Source organism: Sander vitreus, chromosome 1 (assembly GCF_031162955.1).
Source record: "Sander vitreus isolate 19-12246 chromosome 1, sanVit1, whole genome shotgun sequence".
NCBI classification, from domain to species: Eukaryota; Metazoa; Chordata; class Actinopteri; order Perciformes; family Percidae; genus Sander; species Sander vitreus.
In genome coordinates this window covers 37,934,765-37,948,079 of record NC_135855.1, presented here as the reverse complement: position 1 = coordinate 37,948,079, position 13,315 = coordinate 37,934,765, and the positions used below count along the sequence as shown (strand labels likewise).

Genomic DNA, 13,315 nt, shown 5'->3' with positions numbered 1-13,315 from the left:
ACAAAAAGGTCATTTAGGCTCTTTTACCAACACGAGACATCAGGACAGAGATGTAAACAAAGAAAAGGGAAAGGGACAGTCCCCATTAAAGCAAGGCAAACAATCACAGCGTGTTTTAACCCAGTTGCAGATGGGTCACGGAGTTGTTCAAACACGGTAGAGGTTTATGAAAGAAGAGATTGCAAGGTGGTGACATTATCACAAACTGTCGTTGCGCACAAAAGTGCACCAGGTTTACAGTGACTTTTTAACCAGCAAGGTCTGTGTATTCACTAAAGTTGTTGTTGGCACTGTGTTTTTTTTTGTAGGCGACTATGCTGGATTTCCAGGCTGTGGGTTACTGCGGTTGCACAGCACCTACAGACACGACCTGAAGATATATGCATCTGATGAAGGCAGGGTGCAGATGACGGCCGCAGCTTTCGCAAAGGTGTGCAGTGTTCCAGTACTCTAAGAGCTCCGTACAGTTCTTTACTGTTGCTCTGTGTCATCGTGGATACACACAAAAAGGATTCAGGCTACGGCCAGTTGAAACCTTTGAACTTTTTTATAACCACCAAATAAGGGGTTACCTATTTTATATACAAAATTACGGTTCAGTCCCCGGACCGGCAGGATAAATCTGGCTAGGGAAAGTGAAAAGCTTGACCCTCCCTCATTACCACCACTGAGGTGCCCTTAAGCAAGGCCTTTAACACTAACTGCTCTAGTGGAGCTGCTCAGTTGCCAGCAGATTAGACTGGTTGTACTAGACACCTTCATATTGATCAGGCCGTTCCTGAAAAAGAAAATTACAGGTGGTAAATCTTTATGTTTACAGAAATGTCAACAGCTGTCTAAGTCTAGAATTAATAGAAAATGAAGTGTAGTTAAAACAAGCTGGAATCAACAACCTAGTTGAATAGAAAGAAAACAGCGCCACCCGCAGAATCTCAAATGACATTAACAGAAAAGGGGACAGATTCCCAGAAGAAAGTGTTCTGAAAAGGAAAGCAACATTCTCCAAGCTAGAAAGGACTGCTGAGTTATGTCCAAAATATCTGAACTGTTAAACTAAACTGTTACCATATTATTTGGTGAAATGTGTGTGATACATTATATTTCTAAAGTGTAGAAATAACTTGTCAATGTCAACAGTATCAGTCGTGTCACAAAATGTCATGCTGTTTGGTCTCCTTAGTCCCAGTACAACAGCTCATGTTAGTTGTCATTTGTGAGACGTCAAAGTATCGGCCACACTTTTGACAAATTATGTAATTATCACTTTGCGTCAAAGATGTTACCAAAAACAAATCCCAGATTGCCACTTCTGTGTGTGTGTGTGTGTGAGCAGGGTTTGCTGGCTCTGGAGGGTGAGCTGACACCCATCCTGGTGCAGATGGTGAAGAGCGCCAACATGAACGGGCTGCTGGACAACGACAGCGACTCGCTGAGCAGCTGCCAGCACCGTGTCAAGGCCCGACTCCACGAGATTCTGCAGAGGGACCGGGACTTCACTGACGAGGACTTTGATAGGGTGATTAGCTAACTATGTCGAACACTCTCAGCTAAACGTTTGTCTGCTCCGTGAGGGCCTGAGCAGGAAAACAACCTTGAGAAAACACTGTTGTAAATTGCTAGACTCTGGTTTTTACACAGGAAGCACAATGTGAGGTCATGTGTCATTACCTTTTATGTGGCTGTTTTTTCAAGAGTCTGGCTGCAGCATTTTGGACACGCTACTGTTCAAGTACAATAATTTACAGTTTAACTGCAGCTAAGAGATCCGTCTGTTGTTTACTGGGAGGCATGGATTAAGATTTGCCTTTTAAAAAGAGGTTCAAATTTGACCTGGGACACAGCAAGACACAGAACAGCTGTTAATGCTACTAATTCTTTGGATAGCCAATGTTGAACCAGAGCCTGATAGATGATATAAAAAAAAAAATGCAATGTGCCATTGAAGCACTCATCTCTGCTCAAGTACTGATCTGTGGTTAAACTTAAATGCTTACATGTTTTTGTGCATGTTCGAAATCTTCCACTACAGCTACTCCTCCCAAACGGAATCTTTAAATAGAAATGTATTCTTACTTCTCTACTTAACTTAACTTAAAGTTTCCCACAGTAATTGTTAGACTGAGGGGATGATGTGAAGAGACAGGGTGTTGGTTTTAAACCTGGGTACCTAATTGGCTGTGACCATATCTCTTTTGATCATTTAGAGGATTACTAACCTGTTATAATGAAAGCAGAAAGGATTGTATTTCTTGAGCTAACTGTTTGCAGATTAATTATATCTCTTCATTTTGCTCTGTTAAATCAAATGACAAAGGTTTAGCAGCCTTGGGCTTTATAGGTCTTTGTCATGTGAAAGCAGTCAGTATTACATTACATTACATTACATGTCATTTAACTGAAGCTTTTATCCAAAGCGACTTACAATTGCTATATATGTCAGAGGTTGCACGCCTCTGGAGCAACTATATGTTAAGTGTCTTGCTCAGGGACACATTGGTTGATGTATCGCAGTGGGAATTGAACCCAGACCTCCCACACCAAAGGCATATGTCATATCCACTGCACCCGTATTAATTTGTTCTGTATAATTGGCTATTTAATAAAAGTCCTTTTGTGCTTTTTCTCTTATGTGTGTGTGACAGCTGGCCCCGACCTGTAGTGCCTCTTTGGTGAACTCAATGAAGATAGTGGAGAACCCAGTGGCCACATGTGACCAGGTCTACGCCCTCATTCAGAGCCTCACCTCCCAGATCCGCAAAAGGATGGAGGACCCCAAGTCAGCTGGTGAGCCAAAATCCTCTTACAGACTTTGAATGATCTCAAGGTTTTAAGCTTTTTATGTTCGGCACACAACATTTCCGTTGCAGTGAGAAAGTTGGATGACCCGAAATTTTTCGGGTTTATTTTTTTTTTAAGATAATTTTTTCGGGCATTTTAGGCCTTTATTTCTGATGACCCGAAATTTAAAAAAACAAAACAAACATTTTCTAACTTCCCGCTAGTTATATACAGTCACTATTATATGTAGATATTTTGGTATGATATTCACAAATTTTAAAATTTGAGTTTTTTGTCTCTACTTTAATAGGTGAGCTGATTTCATTTGTGGCCCTCAAAGCTTTCAAAAGTGATTTTTGAAAAAGTCTTTGCAGAATCAATATCATGATACTCTACAACAATTTTTACTGGAACTAATTTCTATCAAAATCAAACGGATATTGATTCCTTAGTACTACATGCAATGTCAAATACCCTCTCACCAGACCTGCAGCTGTACCACAGTGAGACACTGGAGCTGATGCTGCAGCGCTGGTCCAAACTTGAGAGAGACTTCCGCATGAAGAACGGCCGCTACGACATTAGTAAAATACCTGACATTTATGACTGTGTGAAGTACGATGTCATCCACAACGCTACTCTGGGCCTGGAGGACACACTGGAGCTGTTCAGACTGTCTCGAGCCTTGGCTGACATCGTAATCCCACAGGTGAGAGAGAGAGAGGGGGGAGGGATAGAGGGAGGAGAAAGAGGAGGAAGAGAGGTGTTGCATCTGGACCACTGCAAAGAAACATTGTTAGGGATTGTTACAGTTTTTTGTTTCAAGATAAGCTTAGAGAACCAAGAGGACAGCACAGTGGCTAGATTTAAAAATGAAGTTACTTTAACTCTGCACAAACGTTTTGACTTCTTTCTATGAAAACTAGTCAGTTACAAAGTCTTTCACATTTAAAAGGCATAAACAAGACAGGAAAATGTAGTAACCATGCTGAAGCAGAAATGAAAAGGGGAAAAATGTTAGATGTATTTACAGTTAAAAGGCCTGCCATTTTGTTGTAGTGGTGATATATTTGAACTGTTCACTTACTGTTCACCTGAATATGAACCAATTAACTGTTTCTATTTACTGTGAAACAAGGAATTAACACCCACAAGTTTTTAGAGGCCATGTAGTTTGTATGTATTATGTTGTTTTTTTTTTTGCAGGAATATGGCATAAATAGAGTAGAGAAATTGGACATAGCATACGCCCACTGCCTCCCACTGGTCAGAAAGATCCAGCTTGACCTGCAGAGGACCCACGAGGATGAGTCTGTCAACAAACTGCACCCTCTGTGAGTCAATTGAATTCAATACAAGGCGGTTTTAGATGGGAAGACATGATGCAAAGTGTTTGGACTGACTGTTGACATTTTTTTTTGGAGCATCTAGTACAGTGGTGTCTTCTTCGCAGGTACTCTCGCGGAGTGATGTCTCCTGGGCGCCATGTCAGGACCCGTTTATATTTCACCAGTGAGAGTCACGTCCACTCCCTGCTCAGCATTTTCCGCTACGGAGGCTTGCTCAATGTAAGTAATCTAACATCAATCCTACAGAACTTTGAATGTTTCTCAGATGGGGGTGGAAATTGAAACTGAGGTTTTTTGTGTGCGTGTGTGTGTGTGTTTGACAGGAGGAGAAGGACCAGCAGTGGAAGCGTGCCATGGATTACCTCAGTGCTGTCTCTGAACTCAACTACATGACTCAGATTGTCATTATGCTCTATGAGGACAACAATAAGGTAGTGTTTTTTCCCAGTTCAGACACTTTATGTATCCCAATAGGCAATTCATTTGCAGCTTCCCAGTCCATACAGTCAGTTCCAACGAGCACTCACCAAACAATAGTGGTTGGCTACTGGTCGCACGCTATGGAGCGTTGTTTTTAAAATGTTTGTGTAGCTGCCTTGGCACATGGCCTCCATTACATTGTATCATCCTGATAGCACCTGCCTGTCTGTCCACCTGTCTGACGTTTTTCCAGTATATACTTGACACAAAAAGGGCACTAGTTCCTCAAAGTTTAAATTCTAAAGGTTAAATATCTGAGATAATCTAATATTTTGAAGCACCTACTACATAAATCAGCCTGTTATTAGTATTGAACCTCAATACGTTTTCATATCACCAATTATTGAGATCCGCAATCGCTCAGATTTGTACCCTTCTGCACTTACTCTTTGATCTGACAGTTTCTGATTTAAATATAATCCGTTGTTTCCCTCTGAAGGACATCTCTTCAGAGGAACGCTTCCACGTAGAGCTTCACTTCAGCCCTGGTGTCAAAGGCGTCGAGGAGGAGGAGAACGCACCAACCGGCTTTGGCTTCAGGCCCGCTTCTGCAGAGGTAGCCCGGCAGGTAGAATCCCAACCAAGCACATACCTGCAAACTAGTCGCTTTTTGGCGAAAATCGCCGTTTTGAATGGGAAAATGTCATCCACGTGAATCGTGTAGATCCAAAGAGTTTTTATTTGGGATTTGGGGGGGTCCGAGACACAGTGCTAATACGGCACCGGTGCCTTAACGACCGTTATCTACCGGACCGAATAGCAACGCAGATTTCGGTGCCACTTAAATGCCTGCTCTTCTCTCTGATGCTCCAAAAACGGACATTAGAGGGAACTGAAACATCGCCGCACGGGACGCTAGTTAGTTAACACTACCCTCGACAGCAGCTACACCAGCTGCTACCGTTAGCTAGCAGCTGGGTTAAACACGGTTAATATGCTGACATCTAAACAGTGTAAAAGTGTGTCTGTATTTCACTGGACAGGATTGTAACACCAGACTGTAGCTGCCGTTGTCTGAAAAACACAGACTCAGCCTCGCCTCGCCAGCATCGTGGTGCAGTTAAAGTTGTTGTATCCATCCAGTGGTTGTTTTTGTAGTTTAACAGGAATTTACTGGTGAAATAAGTTATTGTTATAAGTTATTAAATTTTTAATAAATCATTTAATTTTGACCCTGTGGCCTTAGCAATACACAAGCTGTTCCATGTCGCCGTTTTGTGCTCCTTTTAGATCAACTTTTTATTGTTTTATATTTTTTAACAGACAAATACAATTGAACAAGGCGCTCCTTTTTTTTCATATATATATAATAAAATGGTGATTGATGAACGAAATATTTATATAAATATTTCGTTTCAGGCACCATTTTAAAAAAAAATTTATGTTTTCCCTTTATTTTCTTCTCGGGGGGGGATGTGTCACCTTTTTTAGCCCTTCTGAGTTTGCAGGTATGCAAGCAATTTCGCCATGTTTTTGTTCTGCAGATAGCGGCATATTGTATCCTCTCTGCTTATTCCATTCAGAATGGGCAGAAACAGACCGACCCCGGCAGCCTGGAGGACCTCTCACGAGATGAGACCGACCGTGCCGTGCCGCTGTCTGAGCCAATCACCATTCAGAGGAGGTCCCCACTCATACGCAATCATAAGACTGGGTCCATGGAGGTGATGCAGACTAATCCAATCAATCAATTAATCAATCAATCAATCATATATATATATATATACTACCGGTCAAAAGTGTGGCGTCATTTAGACATTTCCACTCCATTACAGACAGAATACCAGCTGAGATCAGTTGCGTTGCTTTTTTATCAGGGCAGCAGTTTTCAGATTACATTATGTGCTTACATAATTGCAAAAGGGTTGTCGACTGTTGTAGAAAGAAGTGGCTGATCTTTAATGCAATATCTACATTGTCCATTATCAGCAACTATTCATCCAATGTTCCAAAGGCACATTCTGTTTACTAATCTGATATCATTTTAAAAGGCTAACTGAGAAAGAGAAAAGAGAACCCTTTTGCAATTATGTTATTATATAGGTTGTTATTGCATTTCAGAAAATGTTTTCTTTAAAAACAATGTAATATGGCACTTAAATGCACTTAATATGTTTAGTTTTTTGAGAGATAATATTGTAAGCAATGTAGGCAATACCAATGTTGCTTTTTCCGACAACTAAACCAAAGTATTGTATATTATTGCTCTTCAATAAAACAAAAGTATTTCTTATCCAATTACTCGATCGATGGAATAATCGGTAGAATACTCGATTACTAAAATAATCAATAGCTGCAGCCATAGTCCTATCTATTTATCAGACTTGCTTTTAGCCTGTGAACACTCCTAGAACTCTCAGGTCATCTGGTAGTTTATTATCCCTAAAGTCAAAACAAAAACCCACAATGAGACATCTTTCTGTTACTATGGTCCACACCTCTGGGACAGCCTTCCCAAGAGCAGCAGAGAATGTTGATACTTTTAAGAGAAAACTAAAGACTTGCCTTTTTAGTCTGGCGTTTAATTGAGCTTTGTTTATTTACCTATTTATGTATCTCTGTCTATTTATCTATGTATTTAAGTCTGTTTTACTTGTTGGTATATACCAAGTTGGAGTTTTGATCTATTTCTAATCCTGTCTCTGGTGGTTCCTCGCTGTTAAATGATGAGATTTATGACAGCATTTCCTCAGCTCCTGCTTTTTATTTTTAGTGAATGCTGTTATTATTCAGTGTTTTATTAAAGATGCAGTAGGTAAGACTTATAAAACTAACTTTCATATACTTTCATAACTGTCATATTTGCTGAAACTGACCCTATATAAGAGTAGAACTACAAGAAGCAGGTCACTTAAAAAGAAATCTGGCTCCTCTGGCTCCACCTACAGCCTGTAATGTGATTTGCAAAAATCCACAGCTCCCTGTTCAGATGGACCAATCAGGGCCAGGGGGGGGTGTCTAACTGCGTGTCAATCACTGCTCTTGCACACGCATTAATTCTCCCTGTGGGGGGAGGCTTAGGAGACCGTTTTGGGCTTTAGCGGAAAGGGGGGAGGGACTGAGAAGTTGTTTATGTTCAAATTTTTTACAATCCTACCTACAGCACCTTTAATTGGAGGGCCACTTATCGCTTTGTCTGGATTCTGTCAAGCACTGTCTTACATTTTATGTCTATGAGAAGTGCTATATAAATAAAGTCTGATAGATGCAGACTAATCCACCTAGTCTTTGAGGAAGCAGGCTCATTACTCATTTCTCCTACTTCTAAAATCAGTTTATTTCATTGTGGATTTAAATAGTTAGTTTTGTCCATGAAACCACTATCAAACATTAAATAAGTGGTTTGTTTAGCTAGTGTATTTGTTTATTTACTTATATAATCAGTGTGTTTTATCGACCCAGAGCTTCTCTTCTGTGGTTTTGGCCTCTCCTCTTGTTGAAGGTTATATTTCACTCTGCAAACTAGCAGCCAGCAGTGGAGACTGGTGCATGATATCAAATACACTCCAGCTGCCCTGTTACCACTGACGTGTGTGTGTGTGTGTGTGTGTGTGTGTGTGTGTGTGTGTGTGTGTGTGTGTGTGTGTTTGTGTGTGTGTGTGTGTGCGTGTGCGCGTGCGTGTGTGCATTTTTCCACCAGGTTCTGTCAGAGACTTCATCCTCCAAAGTAGGCAGTTATCGCCTCTTTTCGTTATGCTCACGTCAATCCCCTGAGATGAAACAAAGTGGTTTAGGTAGGTGTCATAATGCACTGTTTCCATGGCAGCTGTGTGTATAGATGACAGTGAAATGGCTCAGAGTGATGGGGATGGGCGGGACAGGTTTCATTTGATGGCTTTTGATCTGGGAGGATGTTTTCATTAATGGAAACAATCCGCTCTGAGGGCTGTTTTTTTTTTTGCTGTGTGGGGAATGCCTGTAAGCAGCCGGTCTTTACTTTATTTCTCCAGATGGAGATATAAATGCGTTTGTTAATGCATTTGCTTGTTTTTGACGAAAACTAGTCTCCCAATACAAAGTACTGACTAATGATGAAATGGTGGTCACATTTTATGCCTGTGTTTTGGGATTTAAATCAGTCTTCAAAAAACATTTTACATCTGAAAATATTCCAGTTTTGTAACTGTAATTCAGAATCCAAAGGCAGTACCATGGTTCGATTTCCAGGACTGAGATTATCAGTCCTCCTGTAATAACATATAAAATTCATTTTGCATGGAGAATCTGCATTTGAATTTTGTTTTGATCCCAACACTGTGGTTAATCTTTGTCTGGATGATGAGTCCAGTGTTTTTAAAATGGTCTCAACGTTCAGTTGTTTTGCATGAGGAAGTTAGTCAATTGTGAGATTGTTTTCCATGCCATTCATTTGAGCTAAATGTGATGAAAAACATCAAATATGTCTACCAGTGGCAATGTACTTACACTCAACTGAGGCGTTGAATTCTATTCAGAGTTAGTGTCAACCTTTATGCAGCTCTATAGAGATTAACATTTCACTGCGTCCTCTTTCCATCGCAGTAAGCCTCATTTCCCCCTTCAATGTAAACCCAATAGAATGACTGACTGACTGACACTGCAGAGAAAAATCCACCTAAACTTGCACTTCTGTGTCAACTTTGTTGTTTGGTGGTTAGTTTTTCTTATCACTGTCTTGTCAATGGTATGTGTATTGAATGATATCATGCACATATACAGTGGTGCAGTCTCAGCTGTGTTAAAAAACATCAGAGATACACATCACGTGGTAGTGTCAGTCCTGCAGAATTAAAGAACAACCACTCTCAGCTGCTGTGTTGTTCAACAGTCATACAGTAAGGAATCTAATTATGTTGCTTTTGCCTCCAACTATTTTCTCTTTCTTTCTACTCTTTTACGCTCTCTGTTTGGACATGCTAATTTACTTTTGGGAAAGAGAACAAGGGAAAATGGATAAACTAGGGTTGTCACGATTCGATTTGACTTTCGATTTTACGGTCACAATTCGATTACATTTTTTAAACATTTTCTTTTCAGCAGTGACACACAACAGTTTGAGTTTCTCGAAATTAACAAAGTGCAATTTAATGCACCATTAGTTTAACGAGATGCACATGAGCGCACCATGGAGTCTCGTCGGAGCTCACATGCTCTACCTTAGTTGTGTGTTTACATGACTCACTCACGGGGAAGGCGACATGTAGCCACCCCGGTGACTTCATGGAAGCAGAAGGATTTTAAAGTTCTGCTGTTTCTCTGTCATCATCGACTCCGGCAGTGGCCGCAGTGTCTGGAAAAGAGCAGCTGCAGGCTACCGCTAAGCTAACGTTACCTGTCTCGTGTCTTTAGCTGCATGCTACCAACCGGTAAGCTACGCTGTGTGTTGTTGGAAGGAGAAAAAAATACTGGGGGAATCGATCCTGCTTTTGATTTTGATAGTCGAAATCAAAAGCTCATTTTGATCGATTTCCGATTTAAAATTGAGATCGTGACACCCCTAGGATACACTTAATTACAAAATCGCACTTAATGCATGTAATGTGTCACAAATTGATAATAAACTGAAAGGATTTTAGGGTTGATTTTTCCTTTTAGCCCCATTGCCCGACATCATAGTGGCTAAACTTTAAAACGTTCTCCAGCCTCTTGTGCGGAGCGCAGATATGTTGGTACGAGATGCATGGTCTCCTTTGGGTCCTTGTGTCTGCCTGTTTGTCTCTTTTTCTCTGTTTTTCTGTCTCTTTTTCTCTCTTCCTGTCTCTCTCTGGACAGTTGTTTGATAACAGCATGATATGTAGTGGTGACTAACCCCACCCCGCCCCCCTCGCAGGCTCTCAGTGTGCCGGGCTCTTCAGCACCACAGTCCTAGGTGGGTCCTCTAGCGCCCCTAACCTGCAGGACTACGCACGTGCACATCGCAAAAAATTCTCCACCGGCAGTCTGTCCTACAAAGACGGTACGTGTTTGAGACTGCGCTCCTTTACAAACCTGCACAGGGCCACAGCAGATCAGTGTCTTACACATTCCCTCTTATCCTTAAAATGTAAAATATTGTAAGTTTGACATCCTGAGTGATGCCCTGTGGGGACACTGGGCACATAAAACATATTAAGGAAGATATATACTGTAGATAGCTTTAGTATGACCAAGTATTGATTAAAGTAGTTAGAGAATGTGCAAATTAGCAGCAGTAGAACTTATTTCGACTGGAAGAATATGTGCTCAATGAGAATTAAGAAGGAATAAACCTCATGTATTCCCATACATGTATTTTATAGTTAAAGTAATTTCTGTATCTTTTAGACTCCATACTCATTCTAGCCACCAGAAACACTGGATTTTTCCATCTTCTTGTTTTGCTCCACACCACTTTTAGTAAAATTTGTGTATTTCTTTTTTTCAGCACGTTGTATACATGCTGCCTCAGGCCAAATTTAGACTGTAATATGTGTGAAGACCATAACAGGAAATGTGGCTGCAAGTTTTAGCATGGCACATGTAACAACGCGGTCATCAAATTCAGTTTCCAGATGTATTTAGGTATAGTACAGTATTGTAAATGTACACTTGGAGTCAGGTTAATTTCTACCTTACATAGACTTTTATCTATGATTACTTTGTGTTGTTTTTGTCAACAGCAACATTAACTGTGCAGCGGATATCACACATCAGCATTGAGTGTTTTTGAGAGCTTGTCAGTCTGAGATTTGAGTGAAAGCTTGATATTGTTTTCATTCTGAACAGCATACAATTTGATTTCTTTTTTGTTTTCAGAGCTACTGCATGTATGAAGCAACTGTTCATCAGTGCTGTACGTGTCCGTTAACTGCCCCTCATTCTCAAAATCATGATCTTCCCATGTTTTTTTTGTTTTTTTTTGCATGGTCCATGGCTGCAATGACTTCCTATTACAGTCTGGTTATAGATGCAATACAACCATTTTTATATTACAGCAAGTTAAAATTACGTGTAGCCAAATGACTGGAGAAGTTTTATATCACTGCTGACATAAAAAAAAACATTTGTGATACTTCCAACAGAAACATGAAATTCTGATGTAATATGTTTTGACTCAATAGCAGAAGTCATACAGCTATTTTACATTCTCATCATCCACTCTTAACTTTTTCTTTTAATGAGCCCTCTGCTGATGGAGTTAGAAAGCTAGAGCTGTAACTGTGCGCAAATATTATTCAAACCATTTTTTTGAATAATATATGTAAAAAAGGAACGGTCAATATATTGTATAATGTATTCAAGGGCTTACCGATGCACCAAAACATGGCCACCATGCTTGGCCCTGATTGTGTAGCTGATGTCTGTTTTCATGTCGCCCAGTAGGTGTCACTGTGATATTACTCTCCTCAGCTGCCATCCTCCTGGTTGTCTCTCATGTAGCATCGCTGTTGGTCTTTGTCATCCATCTTGTTCCACCTCCTTTTCAAGAATCAAAGGAAGCATTCTAGTCTTGATGCAGTCACGTACGCACAAACTGTGCTGATTCAGAGCATGCTCCTCTGTGAGTGTAGTGTTGTCATTTTTTACATTTGTTTCCACGCTGAAGCATCTTAATCCTGGTCAGGTTCACCAGTTGATATTTTTCATTGTTGCCTCTGTGTCTCAGTATATAACAGAGAGGCTGAACGGCATTTTAACTATTTACTGGGATTGTTGTTAATCTTGTCGTGGTCAGACCTCAAGCAGGGTTAGGGCTGAATACTGGGCTTATTTTTCGAAGTGTTGTAGTTCCTGTTTTGCACTCCTCACCTCTTAAGTTTAAAACATTTCATCTCACTTTATCATCAGAAGATGTTCCATTCATGTGTTGCCCCACAGCCATCTTCAAACATCTTCAAACATCAAATATAACAGTAACTTCAGTTAGGGCTTCTAAACAAACTGGAACAGATAGTTCTGATTCTTAAACCACTTATTTGTTGATCTTTCCACTATTGAGTCCACATTAGAGAAGAGCAGGGAAATGATCAAACATGATTATACAAGTTATTGTGGCTCATAGTAACACTAGTGATTTTTTTTTTTTTTTTTTTTTTTCCTCAGAGTTGTTGTCTATGCCGGCAGTAAAACGATTTTCTGTGTCGTTTGCAAAGTATCCGACTAATGGTACGTCTGCTTCTTTCAAGTATTTTTCCACTTCACCTCCCTTTGTCTTGCATGTCTTCAAACTTTTGATTTTGACCTTGGGTTGTTTTTTTTTCACATGGCCCTCCAGCATTCCAGGTTTCCTTCATTTTTTTTCTAATGATTCAATTTTTTTGGTTTCCCCGCTTTGGACTCTTACTTTTCTAACACTACCCAACATCCTCTTTCTAACCAGGGTTCCCACTGGTCATGGAGTTTGTTAACATATCAAGAAATTAGGAGCCAGGGAATGTCCGTGAATGTTTACAAAGGCCTCATAGTAGTGTAGCAGGAAATATAGACATGTTTACAGTATTTATACCTGTAAAAAAAACATTGGATATCAGCAGGGAATTGTTTCCAATATACAGTATTTTATCGCCTTTTACCCAGTATGTACTCTCTTTTTAGACCCTGTTTACACTTGGTTTTAAAATGGGTCTTGGGCAATCATCAGATCACAAATGGACAGCGCCAAATACGACCACCAAGCTGATCAATCAAACCACTTGGCGAGGTGGTCTGGGACGGATTTGACCAAGTCATTTGTAGCGTAAGTGCTAATGCGTCTTGATGCGTCGCTGTCA

The 13,315-nt window shown here is 40.3% G+C and overlaps 1 protein-coding gene across 9 annotated transcripts in view; it reads left to right on the top strand.

The window, feature by feature from the left end:
* The window catches only part of ppip5k1a (diphosphoinositol pentakisphosphate kinase 1a), a 46,623-nt gene that overhangs the window by 16,558 nt on the left and 16,750 nt on the right, over positions 1 to 13,315 (top strand). For 2 of the 9 annotated variants that reach the window (XM_078254718.1, XM_078254786.1), the window contains exons 16-27: positions 309 to 430; positions 1,334 to 1,516; positions 2,643 to 2,784; positions 3,264 to 3,487; positions 3,985 to 4,112; positions 4,232 to 4,346; positions 4,451 to 4,558; positions 5,047 to 5,175; positions 6,131 to 6,271; positions 8,248 to 8,341; positions 10,417 to 10,542; positions 12,648 to 12,710. In XM_078254718.1, the coding sequence (XP_078110844.1) occupies positions 309 to 430; positions 1,334 to 1,516; positions 2,643 to 2,784; positions 3,264 to 3,487; positions 3,985 to 4,112; positions 4,232 to 4,346; positions 4,451 to 4,558; positions 5,047 to 5,175; positions 6,131 to 6,271; positions 8,248 to 8,341; positions 10,417 to 10,542; positions 12,648 to 12,710 (1,575 nt within the window). Of the gene's footprint in view, positions 1 to 308; positions 431 to 1,333; positions 1,517 to 2,642; positions 2,785 to 3,263; positions 3,488 to 3,984; positions 4,113 to 4,231; positions 4,347 to 4,450; positions 4,559 to 5,046; positions 5,176 to 6,130; positions 6,272 to 8,247; positions 8,342 to 10,416; positions 10,543 to 11,927; positions 12,302 to 12,647; positions 12,711 to 13,315 lie in introns of those variants that run through there. The other 7 variants (XR_013502247.1, XM_078254726.1, XM_078254777.1 and 4 more) reach the window with 7 other exon arrangements.